Source organism: Neophocaena asiaeorientalis, unplaced genomic scaffold (genome assembly GCF_003031525.2).
Source record: "Neophocaena asiaeorientalis asiaeorientalis breed wild unplaced genomic scaffold, Neophocaena_asiaeorientalis_V1.1 scaffold72, whole genome shotgun sequence".
NCBI lineage: Eukaryota > Metazoa > Chordata > Mammalia > Artiodactyla > Phocoenidae > Neophocaena > Neophocaena asiaeorientalis.
Window position 1 is genome coordinate 12,648,179 of NW_020185336.1, and position 24,573 is coordinate 12,672,751.

General features: G+C 42.0%; 1 protein-coding gene across 1 annotated transcript in view; it reads right to left on the reverse strand.

The window, feature by feature from the left end:
* FMNL2 (formin like 2) overlaps positions 1 to 24,573 on the reverse strand; it is a 304,398-nt gene that overhangs the window by 19,338 nt on the left and 260,487 nt on the right. The window contains exons 10-17 of the mRNA XM_024735896.1: positions 17,151 to 17,225; positions 13,269 to 13,379; positions 10,548 to 10,697; positions 8,815 to 8,916; positions 6,796 to 7,108; positions 6,366 to 6,512; positions 1,234 to 1,358; positions 392 to 594 (exon numbers count right to left, since the gene is read on the reverse strand). Of these exons, the coding sequence (XP_024591664.1) occupies positions 392 to 594; positions 1,234 to 1,358; positions 6,366 to 6,512; positions 6,796 to 7,108; positions 8,815 to 8,916; positions 10,548 to 10,697; positions 13,269 to 13,379; positions 17,151 to 17,225 (1,226 nt within the window). The remainder of the gene's footprint in view (positions 1 to 391; positions 595 to 1,233; positions 1,359 to 6,365; positions 6,513 to 6,795; positions 7,109 to 8,814; positions 8,917 to 10,547; positions 10,698 to 13,268; positions 13,380 to 17,150; positions 17,226 to 24,573) is intronic.

Here is a 24,573-nt window from a genome sequence, read left to right on the forward strand (position 1 = left end):
ACATTCCTATTGTTATGAGTTAAGACAAGCCTCTGTCTCCTATTTGCATCTGGCATTGAGTTGAATCATCCCACAAATGCCATCAAATTTGTACTCAGTGAATCTGGATAAAATTCAGATACTCCACAGAAAACTGATATTTTCTCCCTTTTCTCAGCATCTGCAATACTTCTCTCAACTTTCCTTTTATGTAAGCATTGCTGCAGGCATATGTAAGAGAACAGACCAAGATAATAAACGATGTCACGATCCAGTTGTTATTCTTCTAAAACAATTAATTACTCATTCTAATATAGCACCCCCGAAGGTCATTTCTGGTCCACCTCTTCAGCGTTACCATTTTCATTCTAAATTTACTAGGATATAATCTTTCAGAACGCCCTGAACTTACACATGAATAGCTTTACATATTTCATCCGCGGTCTTTCCAGCTTTCCTTAAAGTTATGGCAAGATTTTTAGCCCTATTTGCTTCTAGTAATGTCACTTTGTTTGATCCCTTCTGCGTTATCTTCTGTTTGCTTGAAGAAAGATCAATGGCAGGACCTTGGGCTTTTGTCTTAAATATTTCTTCAAATTCATCTACATTTAAGTCCTGGGTTGGAGAGGAATGAAATAGGCAAATTAGATTATACTTAAAAATGAAGTCAGGAAGCCACCATTTAGACAGCTTCTTAAGCATCAAAGAAGTTACTTTTTCTACTAAGTACTGATACTTGTCTTGGGCCATGGCTTGCTCTATTTCTCTATTTGTGTTAGTGTTGTGTGACTTATGCCACATATACAGACAAAAATGTCTCAAGTAGACAACTGTTTCCAACCAGTTAACTCAATTGCCTTTCAATTACTGCCTTGTAGGGATGGCCAGCACAGACTAAAACTATCCACCAAACCAGCTAGTAGGCGTGATTATTGAGTCCTTTTTCACTTATAGTTCAATAAAGGGTTTTTATGCCCCTTTATAAATTAAGGGCAGAGATTGTGTCAGATGTACATTTTGTGACATACAGTGAAAGATGTTCAAAACTATTCCATTTTAATGTATAATACATTTTTAAACGTAGTTTTAGAACCACCTTACAAAATAGCATCCAATTTTATTCTCCTTTTCTTCTTTACATCAAGACACTTAAAACACTAGCTTTTATTGCAGAAACTTCCAGGTTAACACAGCACCCATTCTGGCTTTGCTGCACAGAGAGGGCCCCTTGTTTCTAACCCATGAGAAAGATACCTCCAGAATTCGCTCATCATCAATTTCGTTGAAGACTGTGCCATTGATCTGATTTGGCTTCAAGGCAACCCAGTTAAAAACTGGCATTCTGAATTTCGTCTTGATTGGCTTCTTAATTTTCACAGCTACAGAGGTCAGAGAGAATGAAATTAAGATTCCACCAAAACCCTCGAGAACAATCCGACAACAGTCCTTGCAGATGACACTCTAACACTGGAGGAAGGCTGGCAAGAGGTGGCCAGGTGTTTTAAAATATGGAAAACATTAGGCAACACTGTGGCCAGGGCAACTTGAGGTCATCATTTGATACAACAGTGTGTTACAGTTGCCTAAGAGCTGGGGTTTTGCTTTTATTTTTTTAATGCAGGCAACTGGGTGGTTGAAATACAGTCACAGTGTCAGGACAATGCTTAGGACAAATAAAGAGTTGGGGAATAAAAATTATTCTTTATATTGTTAGATAGCAGAGAGGGCAAATACTCTGTGTCACTTAGTTTGACACTGGTGAATGTGAAGTCGCATTCTGACATCCTGAATTTCTGGCTCTCTAACACACATTTCCAAAACAAATCTTCAAAGATGATCAGAGACTGCAGACAGTGTCTGCTGAAACCACCAGGAATGAAATGTCAAGAAGGCTGACTTCCAGCCAGAGCGATACACTCCTGTGGATGATTTCAATAATGGGGGTGATATTGGCTGTTGAGAGTTGTTCCAAACAGACTAAGGGCCACAAATGGCCCAAAACAGAATGTTTAAGAAGACAAAAGGGGTACTTAGAAATCTGGGTTTGTATTGCTTTCTGGAGAAGGGCCACAGTCCCCTCTCCCTCTCTTTTAAGTGCAACCTCTCCCCAGGGACCAGCTACTACTGCAACTAGAAGGTAAGAATGCACCCATTAAAAATACTGAAAACCTCTTAATAGAGAGGAAGGGTCCCACCTTTGAGGGGATGGGGGTGGGGGGGAGTGCCACCTCCTCTTACTTTGGGGAAATGAGCTAAAAAAGGCAATCCACTAAAAATTCCATTAATTAACTGCACACCATAAAGAAGTCTTCCCAAACCAATTAGCTATAAATATTCACCGTCTTAAGTCTGTCTCAGGGATGCCCACCACACTATTTGGGAAGGGAGGGAGAAGAAATTCAATGCAGAACAAAAGAAATGGAACACACAACTGGGCTTTTACCTGGCTGCCTGCCTTACTGAAAAAACGGAGAAAGACAGTGCCTCTCGTTCCTCCAGAGTTACAAAGGCCACGTAAACAGCGGGAATGTCATCTGACAAATCCACACAGAAGCATGCAGGAACACAGAAACACAGCTTTTGCCAAAACAGGCCTTCCACCACCAAATGTGACACTTTACTCTCTACTACCCAATAGTGTCCATTTCTGTCCTTGCTACCCAGGAAAGCCCATGTCCTCCAGGGGACAAAGGACCAGACCTTCCTCTAGTCTGGCACTTCTGCAGAGTTGAGGGAGAAGAGGTGGACGGGAGCGGGGGTGACAGGTCAGCGCCATCCGGTTCCATCATCCCTCCACAGACAATGCAGGCCTCAGGACACTCCCTACAAGCAACTCCCTGTGCAGCCACCCTACTTTTAACTCTTTAAGCAAGATTAGGTATAAGCCTGAGATCAGAGCACAGGCCAAAAGTTCTCTTCTGAAAGGCTGCCCTGACTCTGACTGGGGAGTTGGGGGGCTGGGTTAGCAGAGGCGGGGTCTATAGGTGACCACGATACGCACCATGTTCCCAGTGTTCAAGCTACAGGAAGTGGCTCTGCGTGGGTGAGTGGGTGTTCTGTGGAGAGAACCGATCACCAGAGGAAGGGGACTAGGAAAGCAGCACCCAGCAGCTTTCCCTTGTTCTGGGGAGGAGCCTTCCTCTCTCCCTCAGGATAAATCTAAAATCCTTCTACGGACTTCCCTGGCGGTGGTCCAGTGGTTAAGACTCTGCACTCCCAATACAGGGGGCACGGGTTCAATCCCTGGTTGGAGAACTAAGATCCCACACACCACGGCACATGGCCAAAACCAACCAAACAAACAAAATTTTAAAAACCCCTAAAATCCTTCTAGAGTTGAGGCCTTAGATCCAACTTTTAAAACTAAACTAAAAAACATTCCTTTCTCCAGGGAGAAAGGAACAAGGCACCTGAAACCCAGGATGCCTGCTTAAAGGGCCATAACCTCTTCTACAGGTTCAACTAAAACATGTGGGCAACCCTGGAATCACAGCAGCCAGCCAGCACCACACCTCCCCGCAGACACAGAGCAAATGCAATGGCTCAATGGGAGATGGGGTGGAGATGTCAAGGCACAGCGTGACCCACAGGAACACAGGGCAGACACTCAACACACTCAGGGAGGAGCAACCTACAGAAAAGCTTGATTGGCCCGTCTTTTGTGGAAGCAGAAAGAACAAAGAAAATACAAAAGAAAAATTAGATACGGTTAGCGTTCAGCGGCTCAGCAGTCCACACACTCTTAGCAGAGAATTCCATGCTTCTGGGACACATTTCACAAGGCAGCACAGAGCCAAAAATTCATTTCCATTCAGATCTGCCTTAAAGATGCCCTTATTGTTTTATTTTAAAAAATAACTCTTTTTTAGAAAAGGGGGAAAAATGATTTCACTATAGTGCCACCAAAGAGCCATACTGACCTGTGCTAGGTATTCCATAAGACATAAACAAGTTTTTTTAATGAAAAAATGATCAGCTGAAGTCCCAATTCTCACTGTGAAGTTCCAAAGCATATTCTTCCGAAGAGAAACAGCAAAGGTTACAGACTACCCAGGGGTCTGTCATTGATGACCTGACCGGGGAATGGGAACCAGGTTGGTCTAACAGATTTGAGGAGGTATGCCTTACACTTCAAATGCACATTTCACACTACTAATATATTCTGTATAAAATGCAAAGAAAAGTCCACAAGATAAACTCAGGGGACCTCCTCCTGGTCCCCTGACTTGGTCACCAAGAAGACACTTGCTCATTGCCTGCTGAAGAGATAAGACATCCAGTTGCCTGTGGATCTACGGGTCTAGTGATGTCACAGGTTTTTGGCTTCCTGGGGGGCCCCTGGCATATTATCTTAGCTGTCTCTTGGCTCTCTGGGGACATCCTGATGCTGTCTGGCCTCTTGGTTCCAGAGAGAGAGTGTTACTGAATACACTGGCAAAACATCTCATAAAATGGGTTACAACCACTAAGTATTAATGGCCGAATTAAGGATGAGTAATGAAAAGAGATTAAAGGCTTTGTAGAAACTACCTGATCTCAAGCTATCAAAGACTCGTAAGGATTTTATAATCCTTATGTCTTGTAAAACACAACATCTTGTAATTGTTTAATGGATGCTTATGGCACTGAAGAGGAGTTTCTTCAGTCCCACATACAGTCCTTCAAATTGCATAAGACACAAAGGTGACAACTTCCAAATGTAGAAATCCTGAAGGGATCAGCTGAACAGAGCTTCACACTGTAAAACTGAGGCAATCATTGGAGCCAACAAATTATAAAGATTAAGTAGGAGGAAGAACCCAGGCAAAAAATTTAACGAGAGAGGCCAAGACTTGTTCAGAAGGGAGTCCTGGACGTGCACATCTGAAACTCTTGGGTCTTCTCTCCGCCAAGGCAGTTCTGAGGTCCAAGTCGGAGCCCAGGTGAAGGGAAGTAGAGGCCATATCGCACATTAGGTTTTGTCAGACAGAAAGGAAGCAGGACCAAAGGAGAGACATGCTCATGGTGAGCGCTTCTGGGAAGCTACAGGGAAAGCCTCATCAGTGGGCCCAGGTGCACATGACAATGACACTATCACTGAAAACAGCCTGTTGATGTAACAGATTCCTGGGGCTCCTTAAGAGGTTTTCTGTTTGTTTACGTTTCAAAATCCAACAGTTTCATGATGACGCTCCTTTAACTTTTGTCCTTCAGAAGCAATAAAAGTTCTAGAAGAAAGCGGTAGACGAGGGAGACCTTGAAAGGTCGAAGTAAGTCATTGGTTTACTGCCAACACGACTTTGAACAGGCATCTTGTTTGACAGTTTTATAGGAGCTGGGGTGGAAGTAAACACCACAGATCTGATGTGGAACGTGTTTGTTACAGGTGGTTTATTGGTGTCGAAAAGGGCTTCAGTCACCAGGATAAATTAGTCCTAATGACTGGCTGGTAAAGCTGTTGATGGGATAAGCACGCTAAGAGATGGAGACTGGGAGATCGTTTACAGCTGAGACCATCATTTACACTCAGGGCAAAAGGCTCTGAAAACCACTGCAGCCTTGGAAATGAGACCATTATTGTGCTAGTTCATCAGAAATAAGAGACCTCATGAAGGGACTGAAATGGTTGAGGAAGCAGAATTATCTGACGTCACAGGAACGGCTTGGCAAAGCTCAGAGCAATTCCAAACGCCAGGGGAACACTCCGTGACTGGGAAAATGGCTTGCGGTATTTCAGAAAAGAGTAAAAATTTATTTCTGTGAGTCAAAACTAAGAACTTATATTTCAAGACATTAGAGCAACTCTCTCCCTCTCACCCACACCCGCCCCGTTTTATTTCTGGTGAGGGAGGGATGCCGCATTCTATCCTGGGCAGTGGAGCATTTCAAGGCAAGAAGGTACTGCTGGTGGTAACGCTTCCCTTTGAAGCTTAATTCCACTGTAGTGAATTGTGATGCCCTCAAATGCTTGGAAGAAATGCCTGGAAGCCTACATCAAGCAATTAACACAGAGAGGCATTTTCCCCTTTTATAGATGCCATCGAAAATAGCCTCAAAGAAAAGAGCCATAAGCACTGAAAGCACACTATGTCAGAGCTTGGACTGTCATGTTTGCTGAACCCATGAAAAGGCACTGACCCCTAAGGAGGTAACCTGTCTCTCTTCCCTTCTCTAGACGGGGAGAGAAAAGGTAGGAAAACGGTGTGAAAAAGGCTACTGAAAGAAAAATGCCTCCTGTGCACAATTTCTCCTTTACTGGCTGCATTAGCAGGAATGTTCTTATATTAAGAGGAGACACATGTGATTTTGCAAGAGACCTGGACTTTGAAAGAATGGCCTGGACCCTCTAGAGGTCAGACAATTGAGTATTTGTATTAAATATCTGGGTCTTAAATCTGCACTCTTACCTGCTAATCCTGAGTTGAAAACCACTGTGGGTGAAGACGTCCCGGGCAGCGGGGGTGCAGAGGGAGGAGGGGGCGGCAAAGGGGGAGCCAGCACGCTAGCAAAAGAAAAGAAACAAATCGACTTTGAAAACAGGGGAACGGTTTTTCCTGCAATATGCCATGTGTACATAAAGGACCTGAAAACAAACACTGAGGACAAAGGGTTTTTTCCCCAAAGACTACAAAAATGTCCTCGGTAACAAATGGGGAACATTCTGTGCCATGTGTGAAATGAAGACGTATACCCTTCATCTCAAAAGGTAAAAGTTCTTAGAATCAATCAATAAAAGAAATGCCAACAGAAACAGACAAAGGACATAGATGAACCGTAGGTAAAAGAAGTACAGATATCCCAATGCTCTACCTCAGCTCTCTCGCCAAGGCTTCCTACCTGCTTCAGGTGTGTCTGACAACAGAGGCAGTGGTGGGGGAGGAGGGGGCAAGGGTCCCGAGGCGGCGGCCCCTGTCACTGGCCCCACAAAGTCACCCACCGCCACTTCGGACCCCGTGGGCAACATGCCAGAAGCCACGACCGGCAGGATGGCGATGTCCCCATCCCCTTTCTTCTGAATTTTAATGGTCCCTTGTTTCTCCAGCTCATGAATCTTTTTTTCTAGGGTAGACTGTCTTTGAATGGCTTCTTCTTTCTCTTTGACCATTTTCCTTAATGTGTGAACCTGGGTATTTGCATCTTTGTAGATTTCCTGCAAAAAAACCCATGGTCAAGAGTTGGTCTTCACGTGACATTCGTGCCTATTACCGTTAGATTGGCAAATTGAGGATAAAGAAAATAACAAAAAAAAAAAAGGAAAAAAGAAAAAGGATACTTATTATACACACACACACACACACACACACACACACACACACACAGGAATTCTATGGAACTCAGCCAGAACTTATAAAGTCCCATTCGTTATCAATTGTTCACTGGTAATGCATGCAATACATTCTAGCAGTTGTTACTGTTGAGGTAATTCTTTCCATTAATAAATACAGCTAAGTCAGTTTTCCCCACAGGTGAAGGGGAACAGGACAGAGATGACCCAAAAATAATTTTATAGCTGACTTTGGAATATCCTGAGGGTATTCTGATGGTGCAGCATGTTTTCTTTTCACTTTTGTTAAAATTCATTTGTTACTCCTAGATACATATCAGCTAACAGTAGACAAAAGGTCCCTAAATCAGACTTGGACAGAAGTCAGACTGGGATTAAAAATCTGCCAATCATGGAATAATCCACTTATGAGTAACCAGCGGCTGACTGTTTTGAATGGATTTCTCTGGCCTTCACAATGCCCCCTTGACCAAGCTCAGGACAGCAACTGTTGTAACGTTTTCCAAAACAGGCCAATGTTTCCCTCCACTAATTCCTTATTTCTCTCTAGGTTCTTCGCTGAAAACAAAGAAGTTACAATTTTCAATTCAAAGGCTGTCCTGGTTCCTTTTATAAGGGGTCCACAGAGGTTCCAGTGGAAGGATTTTATGGAACCCACTTGCTGGGCCTTACACACGTGATCTCTCACCACAAACCTCCAGCAGGTAGGGAAACATTCTCCACACCCTATTATTAATAATCTGAGAGTCTGAACTTGAATTGAGTCCATATGCTACAACTCTGTCTCGATGGAGTGCCAGAAAATAAATTTCCTAGAGTTAACTGTAGGACCTGTCAGAATATCAAGCAACACACACAGACATGATAACTGTCACATAAAATGTGCCATATCATTAATGGTCGTGTAAAGGCAAGCCATTTGCCTAAAAGCCTCCAGGCATTTTGGTGTTTTTATGTTCAAGCACATGGATGGCACTCCATAAATACCTGACCTGTAAGGTAAAACAATGCTAAAGCCAAACAAAATAGCTGGAATTATCTGATAATAAAATGGATTGATTTTGCTTTTGACTTTTTTCTTTCTCTCCTTTTTTTTTTTTTTTTTTTTGGTGAATGCCAGTAGGTCTTGTCTATGTTGTGATTTCACTGTTTCCATGGCAACTACCAAATCTGGTTTCAAGCAGAAGCAAAGCAAAGAAATACAAAGAAGTCCAAGTCCTAAGAAAAATAAATAAGTGGCATGAATTAAATCCATGCTGTGTTTTTATTTCCAACCAAATGGGTGATCCACAGAATTCACTCAGACTCGTCCAGATGGGAAAATACTGTTGCTCCCAAAACCTGTGATAAGGAAGTAATGAAGCCCCAGCATTTGATTGCACACACATGTGAAGACATACGCTAACTATGTGTACTTTTCATTTGAGTTTCACCTCTGAAATGGTTCCAGTAAATATGCCGCATCCGTGCCTCCCTCTACTGTGAACATATGCGGGTCCTATCTACTAGGCTAAAGCTACAGCGCATTCCCTGCAGTGCCCACCTGGTGTGGCTACCATCATCACACTTACCCGAACAACATCCAGCTCCTTGTTCCTCTGCATGAGCTGCTTTTCCAGTTCCACGATCTTGGACATGGCTTCATTCTCTGTGTCTTGCAGTTTTTCCGACAACTGTAAAGTTTTGAAAGGGAAGATGTGTCACAACAAAGGATCATTCTCATCAGGTCCTTGGTTTTCAGAAAGTGTAGCTCAGAGACCACTAGGGGCCCATCAGAGACCTGCATGTGTTCCCCAAGTTGTTTTCTGAAAATGTCAATATATATAAGATGGTGCTGAATACATACTTGTTTCTAGGAGGAATTCATTTACAAGGGATCCTTAATAAAACCCATAAGTCAGCTCCTTAGTGTTCTGACATACACAGTGTGTCTTTCTCCATTTCTGCAGGGGCCAGCGAGCGTAGAGAATAGTAGGTGAGGGAGGAGGTCGAGTCACCTTTCCCTCCCTAAGAAAAGGCCATTAGGCAAAAGCTTTTGAAAACTGTTGACCCAGAAAACTTGGTTTTGTTGTTATAAGTCACCAGTTGAAAAAATACTATTGCTTGTTTTGACTCAAACTATCCAAATAATAAAAGTCATTTTGGAGGGGTAGTTCAAATAAACAGGTGGTTACTACAATAGCAGGTTATGTAAGTATGGTCATGCAATGCCAGCTAAGGCTTCAGAGAAAGATGGGGTGAGCCATGAGTGAAAGTTACTTTCCACATAAGGCTCTAAAGTTGGGCACCTTCTGATTTCTTACATCTCACTGAGAATAATCACACATAAAGAAAATCAGGGAGGCAAGGTAAAGAGGAAGAGTGGAGATTTATGCTGACCAAGTTCAGAATATGATATAAATATTTCAAGGGAAGAGACAAAAAGAGAAAAAGGAAGAGCCTATAAGTGCTCTCCCTAAGCAGGTACCAACTGAGTCAGCACAGCACTTACAAAGGGAGGGCTTTTGGCAACTTGGCTAAACCACAAGCCATGAAGATGCCCCTTTTCAGACTGATGGGAAAAGAGGAAGGACATTAAGCACAAGTAATACTCTTAACTAAGAAAATGCAGAGAAAAATAAATGGACCGTTCAAAGAGAAAAACCACATCCTTCCAAAAAGACAACTCCTTTCACAATCAAGGACACTTTCAATCAGAATTCAGTAAAAGGATGTGGTCCTCACAATGTTTGGGTTTTAAGACACACCATATTCCTGTTCCTAATACTGAGAGGACACTTCTTGCAAGAAGAGGATATATGGGAAAACTTGCTGCTTTCCTTGAAACTGCTACCGTTGAGATGAAGCTATTTAGAGCTTGAGCACCCATGAGGCAGGAAAGTGAAGACCCGCATCGTGAGGGCACTAGATCAGCCCGTCCACAGCCTGCATGGACACATCTGGTACAAGATGACTCACATTCAGAGGAAGACACTTCTTCACCAAACTGACATATTTTAGTTGCATTTCTCTTCAGGTAATGCCAATCTTCTAACTCTCCTGTGCTTATAACTAAGGTGGCCAGGAGATCTGGATGCAGCAGAAACTGAGCAGTGAACGAAGGCAATGGGTTCCACTCAGTTGTAAGTAACATACCTGCCTTCACTGAACGAGCCCAGAATGGCTTCTGATTGCTCTCTAGCTCAAGTTGCATCTCATTCCTAGACTCCAAATCCTTTCGTTCACTGCCATGAAAGCTAACATCTGTTCTGCCTTGCACCTAGCTGAAACATTAGCCATTTTTCTTTTTCTGAGAGGTAGTTACATGAGAGATGTTTTCTTCCAGTTCTTCCACCCTCTCCAAAGCTGCATTCTTGGTTTCCGCGTCTTCCAGCAGAGCTCCCACATCAAACACATTGTCCAGGTAAGCCTGAATCTGTACCTGCAGCTTGTCACTCTCAGTATGTTTCAGCTTCTAAAAATCAAAATGCAGGAGAACGTGGTGTTAGCATATCTGTGGAAGCACAACATAATTACCCAAGAGCCTACATGTTTTTGTTTGTTCCTTCCAAGAGAGGTTTTTGTTGGTTGGGTGGTTGGTTGGTTGGTGGTTGTTTTTTTGGCCACGTCATGAGGCATGTGGGATCTTAATTCCCCAACCAGCTATGGGACCCGGGCCCCTTGCATTGGAAGCGTGGAGTCTTAACCACTGGACCACCAGGGAAGTCCCCCAAGAGAGGGTTTTGTATCTCATTCTCCTTCAGAGAACTCTGGAGTAACCATCTAAGAGGGTACCATCGGATTACTTTCTGGTGCTTACCGTCTCCCAAATATACACACATTTCCTCCCTAATCCTTCCTGTAGATATATTCCCCATACAGATATACTCCAACCTAAAACATTTTTGATGCAGGTGAAATCAAGATAACAGAAAAATCAAAAGGGAACAACAGTCACAAGTAACATAAAACTTGAGGGGTATCTGTGTGGTAGAGGAGATTAGAGTGGGTGGTATCTTGCTTGGGTAGTGATGGTAGTTCCGGTTGAGGGTGAGGGGTACATAGGAGTCGAGGAAGACACTGATACAGTATATTAGACTCGGGCATTATTTTAGCACTAGTTCCTAGAACCCATCCCCCATAATTACTTGGCTAAGACACTCCCCCAACATGAGAAGTTCAGGGCTCCCAAAGCACAGATCAGGAACCTTTCCCCCATTCACTGCATTCTAGGGCCAGGCATCCCAAAGGAAGTCAACTAGCTCTAAGGTAAAATTAGAGGTCAAGTAAATCAGTCAATCCTTCTTACAAGTAGCATAAGTCATGTCTTTCCCTGGGGAGCAGATGAGTGGTTAGAATAATATCTGGCACATGGATGATGCCAATAAACATTTACTGAACAAGTCAATGATGACTTACAAGGTTGGGTTTTTGTAAACTAATGAAGCATTTATATATTATATGCTTATGTTATTATTCTTCTAACCACTTCTATCAAAGTCCGGAACCAACAGACCAGGAAGTTAGAGAAATACAGAGTTTTGGGAAAAAATCAAAAATTTAAGAGGAATTCTACTCTACAAATAAATTCTCAGGAAAACAGATTTTCTCCTAGGTCTAATCTAGAATTCTACATCTTAGCTGTCTTGAAGAGAGTATGTTCCATCTTAGTTTATGAGTCAGAACCAAAAAAAAATTCTGAACAAGGGCAAAGCCTAGAGAAGAAAATGAAGAAGCAGCTTAGCGGGACTTTTCACAAGATTCACAGTGAGTAACAGACGCTGATGTTACTACCTGTCATTGTATCCTGGCGCCTGAAATGAGCTCTGTGCAGCCACAACAAAACTGACCCTAAAACCCCATTAGGAATACACCCAACTTTCATTCAAATATTGCTACTCTCAGGACATGCGGAGAAAGAGAAGAGAGGAACCCTGATTTCAAAGCAGGAACAAACTGTTGAATACAATATTCTGTCAAAGATATTAGTCATTCTTTAAATAGGAAAGAAATTCAAACTTTTCAATGGAAATCTTCCATGGCTCCATCTGAGTAGAGTCTTTAGACAACATCAGGCCAGTCTACTCGAGAGCAGCCCAGCTGGTCTGATAAACAAGGCCATGAGCTCAAGAGTAACCAACTCTGCAACTCCACTTCGCGATAAACTGAGGGTACCGCCTGTGTAATCCCTGGCTTCACTCGAAAGGGAGATGGGCAGGTGAGCTCTGGAGATGTTCAAGGGAAGTACTTCTATTTTCTTCACTGTTAGAAACAGGCTTGAAATTGAGGTCAACAATTCTTGCCCTATTACCAGTGGCCTTTCAAATTCAAGCAAATCATTCCCTACACAGAAGGGAAAACAAAACTGCCTGAGTCAAAAGACAAGGGCATATCCTGTGCACACACAGCTACTTAAGTCTGTTTATGATTTTCACATCAACTTTGTTTTTTAGGCAAAGAAGTTCAGGGAACTGGCTGAGCACTTCTGTAAGGGAGCAAGAGAAAGAGAAACTTTAGATCCCTCTTCTCTCAAGAACTAAAAGCAGAATTTCTAAAGACACAAACATTTTAAGCAGAATTTAACAGCTACATGAGGAAGTCTCTAGTGTCCACTTCCTCATTATTTTTTGATGCTCCAAGCATTTATTCATTACTCTACAGCAGTCTTGGTTTGACTTTCCCAGACCAGATGGAGTCCAAAGAGTAACTAAGAATGCACATTGCCCAACAGCCCGGATGAAGGGTATAGTGAGACTTGACCCAGACAGAGTTCAAAAGCAGAGGAAAGCTGTAGCAAGGCTCTAAGAAGTTATTTGACCCCAGTACTAAAAGGCTGCTGGCAGAAGACAACGTAAGGCCCTAGGAGGTCTGCAAGAATCCAGCTTCTCTAGTAGATCACATCACTCAGATTGGTTCTTTTAACTAGCACTACAGCACCTGACTGCATGGAGCCTTAAGTGTTCTTTGGTCATTATGGAAGTGCATCTTTGAGGGTAGGCAATAAATCAAGTCTCATAATGGAACTAAAGGTTACAGCTATACTTACATCCAAGTATTCATCCAGGCCTAACTTGGTAAATTCATATTGGAGGTGAACTCTGAAATTCATGTCTTCTACTGAATGGACTACAATATTAATAAACTGCATAGAGGCCACCTGAAATGAAATTGTCAACAGGTTAGATGAGCTCCAAACTTGTTTTCTCAGTTTAATCATAGTCACATATTTTCAATTTCACAAATCTAAGCTCACTTACTAATTTCCTTTTCCTTTGTTTCATTGGGTCTTTAAAAATATTTTACAATTTTTAAAAATTCAAAAGTTATAGAGGTACCACAATAAGATACCACTTCATATCCACTAAGATGCTATCATCAAAAAGAAAGATAATAACAAGTGTTGGCAAGGATGTGGAAAAACTGGAACCCTCATCCACTGCTGGTGGGGATATAAAATAGTGCAGCCACTTTGAAAAGCTTGATAGTTCCTCAAAATGTTATTCAGAGTTACTGTGTGACCCAGCAATCCCACTCCTAGGAATATACCCAAGAGAAATGAAAACATACATCTGCATAAAAATTTGTACACAAATGTTCATAGTAGCATTATTCATAATAACCAAAAAGTAAGGGGAAAAACCCCCAATGTCCATGAACTGATGGATTACACAAATGTGATTGCATTCATGCGAAATATCCAGAATGGGAATATCTATAGAGACAGACAGTAGGTTAGCAGTTGCCTAGGACTGGGGGTGGGAAAAATGACCGCTAATGGGTACAGGAATTCTTTGGGGGTGGGGGGAGGAGGCGGCAACAAAATGTTCTAAATTAGATTGCAGTGATGATTGCACAACCCTACAAATATGCTAAAAGTACACTGAACTGAGCACTTCAGATGTGTAAGTTGGATGGTATGTTAATTGTATCTCGGTAAAGCTGTTTTTAAAAAGTCTTATGGGCATATAGAACACACTCAGTTATTACCAGTACATTGTAGAAATATGATAATTATTACAACGAAGAACATTTAAATCACCTGTAATCACACCACAAGGTAATCACTTCTAAAATTTTACTGTGGGCCCCGCCATACCAACAGGACAGTAACAGAGCTTCTGACCCATCTTTCCATTTTAAACAATCAACCAGTTTCTATTCCATAAAAGCCCTGGATTTGCTACATTCTCCCCACAACTGCCATCAGTGGCTCTGATCTGCCACAGAGAAAACCAGTCCCCAGCTTAGTAAATAGCAGAACAGAGTTTAGCGTATCTATTTTGTTTTCAATAGGGACAGTCAGTTTATTTACAGTGAAAATATCTCACTAATGCTTTCCCTCTATGGTTACCCAGAGACTTGCAAGGAGGTATGACTGTGGGACCCACATTCACACTTACTCTGAAAACTGCCTCCCTCCTTCCTCTCTCCCCCAAACCCCACTTTTTTTTTATCTTGTTTAAATTGTTTTTCTCGAGTTAGATTCTTCTTTGAGTATATGTTATCCATTGGGTATCTGTGGAAGATGTGTAAACTCTCTAGGTTACATGAGAAATCTATCACCATTTACTAAAAAATTACGTCAGTTGCTATGGCTCAATAAACTAAAAAAGATTTTGTCACTTTTTTATTTTCTTTTGCCACTAAAAAAACATAAATACATAGAAGGGTCTTGTGCTACATTTGAAGCATTTATATTATGTTTTACATGGAATATGTTGTTAGGGAAGTTGTGCAACTTAATTGCATTCCCAAGACAGTTTATGAAAAGCCTCATTTTCTGGAAAAAACAAGTATGGCTAGATTTTGGCATCTTTCCATTTCTCTTCTAAAGCAGGTCTAAGTGATCTATTGAGTGTTATACTATGCCGAAGAGACAACTATTTGCTAGACGGCACATGACTCGGGCACATATATATACTCGAGCACACATATAGTATATCCATACACTAACAGCCTCTAAATAAGATTCTCCAATGCATGTTCACAGGAATAAATGAACCGACAGGAAATATGCTCTCGTTTGTCAACAGTGCAAGTGTTGTAAAGGGCTTAACATCATTATAATTTCAGTAGAAACTCAAATGGCAGAGAGATCTGGTAGGTATGATAAATGAGTGAAGTGGGCCATGTGTAATACAACAGGGAATGGTGTGGACTGTGACAGACTGGAAAGGCTATCTTCAGACTTAAGGAATAGGGACCACTTGGCTCCAGCAGCTGATACTCTACGAACAGGGACCTAGCGTTACCAGAACTTTTTAGTTCTCAGGAAAATCAGAAATCTGTAATTTAAGGCAAATTTTCAAATTTTTTAATGGAAGGACATCACTGTCAGACTAAACTCACAAGCCTGTACGTATGTTGGCTTCAGCCTGGGAGGCTCCAGTTTGCAATGTCAGCTCTAAAGGAACAAATAAGTTCCCCCTATGAAGGCAGAGGAAAGATCCTGGTCAGGTGAGCCAGGGCATGACTTCTTTACATATTTGTCACCAGTGCAAAAGTTAGCCTTAAACTCTCCAAAAAAATCCCAATAACAAGAACGAAAAAGTCAATGTAAAAGTATTCCTTGTTTCAAATTTATTTTTTACCTTTTGAAAAAGTACCTATACATATGCTTTATGGAACAGAAAAGCTCTATAAAAGATTTCAACCGATACTGATTTGGTAAGGGGCTGAGGACTACGAAGTATATAAAATTTGAGGACCCAGAAAACATTTTTCATATAAAAGCGTTAGAAATCTGCAAAGCTATGTTCCATGTTTTATCATCACTGAAGCAATTGAAATGAAAACTGCCTGGCATCCCAAGCACAGGTTTTAGAAAACTTGACGACAGAAGAACTGAACAGAATATCTGCTCCAGGCTAGAAGGGATCTGGGAAATTAAGCCCAAGTAAAGAATCTCCTGGGTCCAGAAGTTTCCAACTGAATTAGGTCAAAGAAAGCAGACCTGGGTATACTCAAGGGTAATCTGGCTCTGGAAATTCTCTACAGTGGATTCCACCTTCAGTCCAGGATTAAGATCTAGGTACATAGACTCAGAAGTGCTCAAACTCCTTTTGCTTTTTGTACCTGAAGATGACAGTCCTGCCGCTGAATCACACATTTTTGCATGTGATTTACCCTGCTAAGGAGACCTGCAGTATGATCACACCCTCACAGAATTACTAGAGCAGGAAATCAAGGGAGGAAAAAAAAAATCACTGCTATGTATTAATTTGGGGGATATATACCGTCAGTTCTACAAACCAAAGCACCTCAGTCTTTGAGAATACAGTCTGGAGAAAACCACTGGCTGGGGTGTGCAAAAGGCAGAATGGTTAACATTCTTGGTTTCTAATTTAAGGATTCTTATGAGCACTATTGACAGCTAAAGCTGGCTCTTCCAGCCATCTGTGCCAGGTGTTAACTTCCTTTTCCCAAATGCATGGCTTCACCCTTTGCTATAAATACAGTTGACCCTTGAACAACATGGGTTTGAATTGTGTGGGTCCACTCACACGCAAATTTTTTTCAATAGCAAATACTAGGTACTACACGATTCACAGTTGGTTGAGTGTGCGGACACGGAACCGTGTAAGCAGACAGCCAACTGTAAGTTAACAGGCTGGTTTTCCACTGTAAGGAAGGTTGGCGCCCCTAACCCCCCGCATTGTTCAAGGGTCAACAAGAGTACTGTAATCAGTGCTTTTGGCCTTTACTATAGTGTATACATAAAGAATAAAACTGCAGATAAATGCCATAAAGGTAAAATACAGATTAAAAGAGCAAGTCTAAATTGGATCTTTAGCATATTAAACTCAGTTTCCTATCCTTTATAACATATAATACATATGTATGTATAATATATAAATATAAATGGATTTAGGAAATAACTGCTAAAAACTGAGTTTGCTTTATTGAAAGTAGTACTGAAATAACTCACCATAAAATCTATGTTATTGTCCTCATTTCTGAAATGTTCCATCAACTTCTCAAAGCGCTGTTTTTCTCCACAAACCTGAAACACACATTATCAGCATGCATGTGAAATTCCAAACATAAGCACTCCAAAATTAGATGCAGAAACTTTAGCATTAATAATTATTTCCAGAACATCTTTTTTTTTTTTTTTCCTCTCTCGCAGGCTATTTACTTCTCTTCCTATAGTTAACACACAAATAGCAAAGTGAGCCAGGACCAAAGCTCACCCTTGGTTTCTCTTGCATGTTCTCTTGCTATTTTGAAATCCATACCGAATGCACTCTTTTTTCACTGGTCATCTTTGTTTGTCCCACCAATCCTTTTAGCTGGCATTCAGAATCCCAGAATGTTGTTTATGGTTACAAAGAAAAAAAAAAAAAGACCATCCTTTTCCTTTTTACAAAAGTACTTTTGAAACAGACATGCTAAAAGATTTTAATAACTTTGTATTTAAATTGAGAAGCAGATTCAAAATGTTCATATCATGTCTAACCAAATCAAATAATTTTAAGCATAAACTACAACACAAAAACTCTGGGAGGCTATCTAACCCATTCAAGGTGGATACAGAAATTTGCAGTAATCTGTAAAGCAGCACTCCAGAGGCCTGAAATACACACATTCAGCTTGAATTAATGCTTTTGCTGAACAGGTGAAATAAGCAGATAAAATACTGTGAACTCCAGAGCCGCAAGGTATTCTGCTTATACGTGGAATTAAATACATGGAGTTAAGAACACAGAGTCAAAGAAAGATTTGTACTAAATAACGACTCTCTGGAGACTTATGCCCCCCAAAAATCAAAGGATGAACTTTAATTCTTTCAGTGTCCTTGTCTACCTTTTTTGGATCAAAGTCCTAAACCCACTGATTGATTCATTCCACCTTCAGAAACTATTTGCCCGGACACCCGTGGGCTCCTTGTTATGTTAGTAAGACACAGTCTCTGGTCTTAACATTTTTTGTGAATTTAATCCAGGTTTCACATGCTTAACGAAATTTTCTGATTCCCTTTGTGGTCTTAGGAATACTCAGGCCAATCCTAAATCCTAAAGATTTCTCCTAAAATGATATTTCATAATGCTATAACGCAGCCATTTAATTCTGTCATGTTAAATTCCATGTGTGTGTGTGTATACACATACAGACACATACATTTTGGTGAAGAGAATGTCCAATGAAGGTAGGAATTTTATGTTTTGTTCCTTACTCTATCCTCAGCATCTAAAACAATGCTTATTAGCATGTTGTAAATTCTCAATATTTGTTGAATTGCACTGAATAGAGGATAAACAAGAAATTACGTTAAAATACTCCATTCCATTACGGTTTATCACCAGACATTGAATATAGTTCCCTGTGCTACACAGTAGGACCTTGTTGTTTACCCATCCTATAATAGTTTGCATCTGCTATATTCAATATCCAGTGATAAACCATAATAGAAAAGAATATGAAAAAGAATGTGTGTGTGTGTATATATATAAAAATAACTGAGTCACTTTGCTGTACAGCAGAAACTAACACAACATTGTAAATCAACTATACTTCAAAAAAAATTTTTTTTTAAAGAAAAAAATACTCTTAACAAAAGGGTGAATGACTTATTACTACTCCCCATGATGTTTTAGAGCGAAACAAGAAGCCTCAGACCTCTGTAGACAGGGACTACGAGTCAGTCTTTAGTAGTGGTTCCTGTGCCTTAACCGTGTGCTGGGAATGCTAAGATGCAGCTCCCACCTTTGAAGGACTTCTAGTCTCAAAGCAACTTAATTTTCTCAACAGATTGAGACCACAGTTTACTATATTCTGATGACAAGTTCCCATTTATCTATACCCACCTAAACAAAAAATAATTATAGAAGATAGGAACAGTGCATGGGCCGGGTCTGGAGGAAGGGAAGGAGGCTCCAGATGGCAGAGTTTAAAGGAAAGCCTTTAAAAGACACGTGTGTCCAATCCCACCCCAGAGAGCCCAATGCAGGAGGCCCAGGTGGAGCTGGGGTGACATGGGCAGGTACATTTGCAAAGCACTACAGACCATTCTGATGCTCTGCAAAAGCTGAGAACCAGAGATTTAAAGGATGCCATGTTCAGCCCTGGGGCCCACCAGCCCCTCTGGAAAACATGCACAAGTTCCTGGAAAAAAAGGTTTGTTGAATGGTGCACGGAAGTGCAGGACCAGCTCCCTAGACCGTGACATCAGTCACATCTTGTGCCCAAAGGCATACGTGTCTCTAGCCTGCAAAAAAAAGCCCAATGGAATTCTGATGACAAGTTCCCATTTATCTATACCCACCTAAACAAAAAATAATTATAGAAGATAGGAACAGTGCATGGGCCGGGTCTGGAGGAAGGGAAGGAGGCTCCAGATGGCAGAGTTTAAAGAAGACACGCGTGTCCAATCCCACCCCAGAGAGCCCAATGCAGGAGGCCCAGGTGGAGCTGGGGTGACATGGGCAGGTACATTTGCAAAGCACTACAGACCATTCTGATGCTCTGCAAAAGCTGAGAACCAGAGATTTAAAGGATGCCATGTTCAGCCCTGGGGCCCACCAGCCCCTCTGGAAAACATGCACAAGTTCCTGGAAAAAAAGGTTTGTTGAATGGTGCACGGAAGTGCAGGACCAGCTCCCTAGACCGTGACATCAGTCACATCTTGTGCCCAAAGGCATACGTGTCTCTAGCCTGCAAAAAAAAGCCCAATGGGTGAAAACTGGCAAGGCTTGGTATAGAAAAGGTTAGAATTACAACCTAAATTTTCTTTAAGAGAAACCTCAACATAAGAACTTGTTTCCCAGCAGGACAATTTACTTCAATCTGTTTTGGGAGGTGGGTAGTGACAGAAGAAAGGAAGAGAGGTGGCTCTGCATGTGCGGACAGCTACCAGCTCTCCTGAGAAGCAGGCTGGGATTAATGTTCTGTTGAGCAGCTAGGCGCTCACTGAACCAGGAGAGGCAGCGGCCATCAGTGAGCAGTGACGATGAAGACAGTTCCTAGGAGGGCAAAGCCTTGCAAATCAAAGAATGTCAGAAACCTGCAAAGTACCCTGGGGAGTCTGGGGTCCTCAATTTATGAATGAGACTGACACCAAGACAGATCAAATATCTCCAACTTGATGAAACGTCCACACAGAGGTTAGAACCAGGTCCCCAACTGCCGGCCTGATGTTCCGTCCCTCACACAGCCCAGAATGTTCAGATAAACATATTCAAGATGATAGTAAAAGCACTCCTGAATTATCTGAGACACCAACAGAGATGGAAAATGTTATCATTAAAAACCACAATCAGTGCTCGCTTCGGCAGCACATATACTAAAAACCGCAATCTGGGACTTACCGGATGGCACAGTGGTTAAGAATCCACCTGCCAATGCAAGGGACACAGGTTCGAGCCCTGGCCCAGGAAGATCCCACATGCCTTGGAGCAACTAAGCCTGTGCACCACAACTACTGAGCCTGTGCTGTAGAGCCCGCGAGCCACAACTACTGATGCCCGCGCACCTAGGGCCCGTGCTCCTCAACAAAAGAAGCCACCGCAATGAGAAGCCCTCGCACCGCAACGAAGGGTGGCCCCTGCTCGCTGCAACTAGAGAAAAGCCCGCACACAGCAACGAAGATCCAACGCAGCCAAAAATAAAAATTAATAAATAAAAATTAAAAAAAAAAACAATCATTCCATCAGGCATGCACTTGATGTCCGTGCACCTGAATCTCCCATGGAACTCCTAAAAATGGACGATTCTTAGGGTCTAAATCAGGACACACTGAATGAGAATCTCCATGGTTAGAACTAGGAATTTGTGCTTTTAAATAAGACTCAGATTTGTTGGACCAGCATTTAGAAACCAATGGTTTATACGATTAATAATTAGACTAGCTGATTTAACCCTCAGCCTTTCTGACTACCAACTGTAAACTGGATAGCTACATCATTAACTCCACAACTCATTCAACTTGCAATTTAACTACACAAAAAAGAAATATAGTTACTATAACTGGGTGTCATAGGAATGCAGCAGGGATTCGTCCACTGTCCCTGCACAGGTACAATGAATAATAAGGTTAACTCCCGAATAATCAGGGATTGTGTCCAAGGACATTAAGGAAAGTGGATTTTATATAGCCAAGGAAAGCACATGTGGGCAACAACAAAATTACTCAGATTGTTAATAGAAAGAGATGGCATCAACTCCAGAACAAGCAATATTAGATTAATTTTAAGCTGAGTTAAGATCCCAAAAGTCATAGTACTAGCCTGGTAGACAGGACTGAAATAGACATTAAGAGGAGCCTTGAATATATGCCTTTCTTTAGAAACAGACAAATGCATGCTGAGAACGTGTGCTATGAAACAGAGTATTAAATACCTTTAATCTTTAAAAATAATAGACTTCAGTGTCTTCCAATTTACAGCTCCTAGGAACTTGGTGAAAAGGATCCAAATACATAAAACAACACGTTGCCAACATAGATGCCAGCTTGGGGAAACTGTGAAAGACTGACCACTCTCCTCATTCACTATAAGAACTAGAAGGGCCCCTCCTATCAGCTCCCCCAAGCCCTTCTCTGTAAAGGTTTAGACTGCTCAATCTCAACTAATGAATTCAGGGTGGTACTTTCTGACACTGTTCTACAGGAACAGCATGGATTCCCAGGGCCCCCTTCATTTCTGCTGGGGGGGGAAAAAAAAGGAAGCATATGAACAAGATTCATATTTGTTTCTATGTTACTTTAGCAATCATTAAACCAGAGTATACTACAATCCCACAGGAAATGGGAAGATGTGTTTGGGGAAGGTTGGTAAAAGTCATGTCCCACATCAAAGGAAAGTTATCCTAGCTCATACAGCTCACATCTGGACCACCCCTGCACACCTGTTTCAAATATCATCATGGCTGAACATGCCTCTTCTCTCCTTTGAAACGGCCTCATTTAGAAAATCTGATGAGGATGAAAGGAACAAGACACTGATCCCGAATGATTTTCCGAATCTACACAATGGCCTTCGGGGGGTGTTCTCAAGGCCTTCATCAAACGTACAGGAGGGCCAGGAGCATGTTTGCACGTATATATTAGTGTACATTATAAACTGCAGCATATAACTTCCATCTGCCAACAAAGACCAGACAATATATGATCTGAAAACTTTCAAGTAAAACAACTGTACTATTGCAATTGAAACCTGTCATTTCTTGACTTTTCTCTTCACTGGTATTTCTCATTCCCCCACTAGCTTTGACATTGGTTCCCTATATCAGTAACAAACTCCTATATCACTGGAGTAGGGAGAGTAGGGAGTGAATTTAAGAGACACAGCCATAGAAGGCTGAGCAGAGACTGGAGAGAAGCCTACTGCATCAGGAATTAGACTTCCACAGCCAGGGCCACCAGAAATAAAGTCAACAAGGCAGAAAGAAGTATATGCTTTTAAAAGCATATATTCTACTGTAAACTTAAGAGGCACCTTCATGTATAAATCATTTATAAGTCAGTCTCATGTGAATAAATTCACTGACCCTAATTAACAGTATGTCAAGTGAAAACACTCAGGCAGGGATCAATCCTGGACCACTTGTCTGCAAACACAGGCACCCATCTACCCATCCCTGTGGGGTCCTGCCTAACACATCCAGCCCTCTTTGCACCTTTAAGCTCTAACACTGGTGGGGGGTGACGGGATATGAGGGCAGAAATGAGTCTATGTGGAGTATTAAACAGGGGCATAAAACCTAGGTTACAAGTCACAGTACCACCATTACCGCACTGTGCGCTTGGGCAATTCCGTGAACTTCCCTGGTTTTCACATCCATTGATTTGAGACCCTTAGATTACACTGTTCGTTGTGAAATCCTTTTCTAGGAAACTGTAAGGGTTACAGAGGAAAGTGTTGGGGGTTCCAAGGATGGGGGCGCACCAGGGATGGGGGTCCTGGCAGGGGCAGGAAAAGCACAAATAAAGTTCTTGAGACTTCTATCCTCATTCATCCAACTCTGCATTATTATATTGAGTTGCCTGATAAGATTTCTTCTGGGGGACAAGAAAGGTTCATTGAACGTTTTCATTGCTAATAAAAGTTTGAAAAAAATTCTCTCAGTATCTTGAAGCTCTAAAACTCTAATCTAGTCATGGCAATATAACACGATATTCCCAAGCAGAATGGCCTGGAAGCTCTACACAGAGCAAATTTAGAGAGATGCACTCGGCTCTGCAGGCCCTGAGAACCAAGCTTGAAGGGCAAAGCCCTATCTCACGGCATCTTGGCTCTCTCTGCTTGTGAAGTGGATAAATCCTGCCCTGCCCAGATAAAACGGGCCACACCCAAGGCAAGCAAGATACATTTTCACTTCAAGGAGAGCTGAAGCAAAAGCACAGCTCCTGCGAAAAAACAACTCAACCCTGTTCTCCAACATCTGTGAAAGATATTTCTGACCAGCGTCCCAAACCATTTGGATAAACCGGAGGCTCTGGAATGCAAAAGAGGCAGTGGCTTAAAGCGTCTCTAAAGGTGGGCAGAGCTTAGGGGATGATTTCCCTAAAGGCTAACAGCGGAGAAAAGATGGTTTTACAAAAGTCTTGTAATAAAGAGTATTATCTTGCTAGCCAGATGTTGAAATGAGCAACAGACTGCCGTCCTTCAGCCATCTCTCCCTCCCCTTCAAGGTTAGTGACTGTCTTTGGCTTCCCCCAGCAACAGCTCCCAGGGTACCACACAAAGTCTGCAGCCAGACTGAGGCCTGACTTACAAGGTGGCCATAAAATATGCTTCAGGGTTACTTACATAAAAATTAAAGGCTCCTCGCTTAAGTGTTTCCTTCTTGCCCTGTTGGCGCCTGCCTCAGTACTTTCTTTTTCTCTTCTCACAATAGGCACCTATGATCTGCAGGGCTCCCTTCGGGAAGGGCCCGTTTTAAAGGCACCATCTATTATGACTGATTAGACTACCCCTCTCAGGGCCTGCCAGGGAACAAAAGTTCCGTTTTCTTTTTGGGGCCACATGAAATAAACAGTTATTGCACCGTTAGTCCTAGGGGAAAGCATCTTTTACCTTCTATCAAGAGCACCAGCAGTCTATGGATTACTGACGCCATGGTGGCTCAACAAAACCACTTTTCTGGGGTGTTCTGTGGTTGTCTGGGTCTATTATCGTTTCCCCTGAGGTGACCAGACATTTCAACCACAGACACTGGGGTGGCTGCCGTGACAGAGGCCGACCACGCCAACCTGTTGCTGGCTCTCCCGTCTCCTTGGGATTTAAAAGCGGAAACGTTCATCAGATGGAAGCATTCTGAAACAAAACAACCTGATCTCACTCCACTGAAATAAAAACTAGCGAAAGCTAAACAACAATGTATTCTACAATGGATCCTGCCTCCTCCCTCAT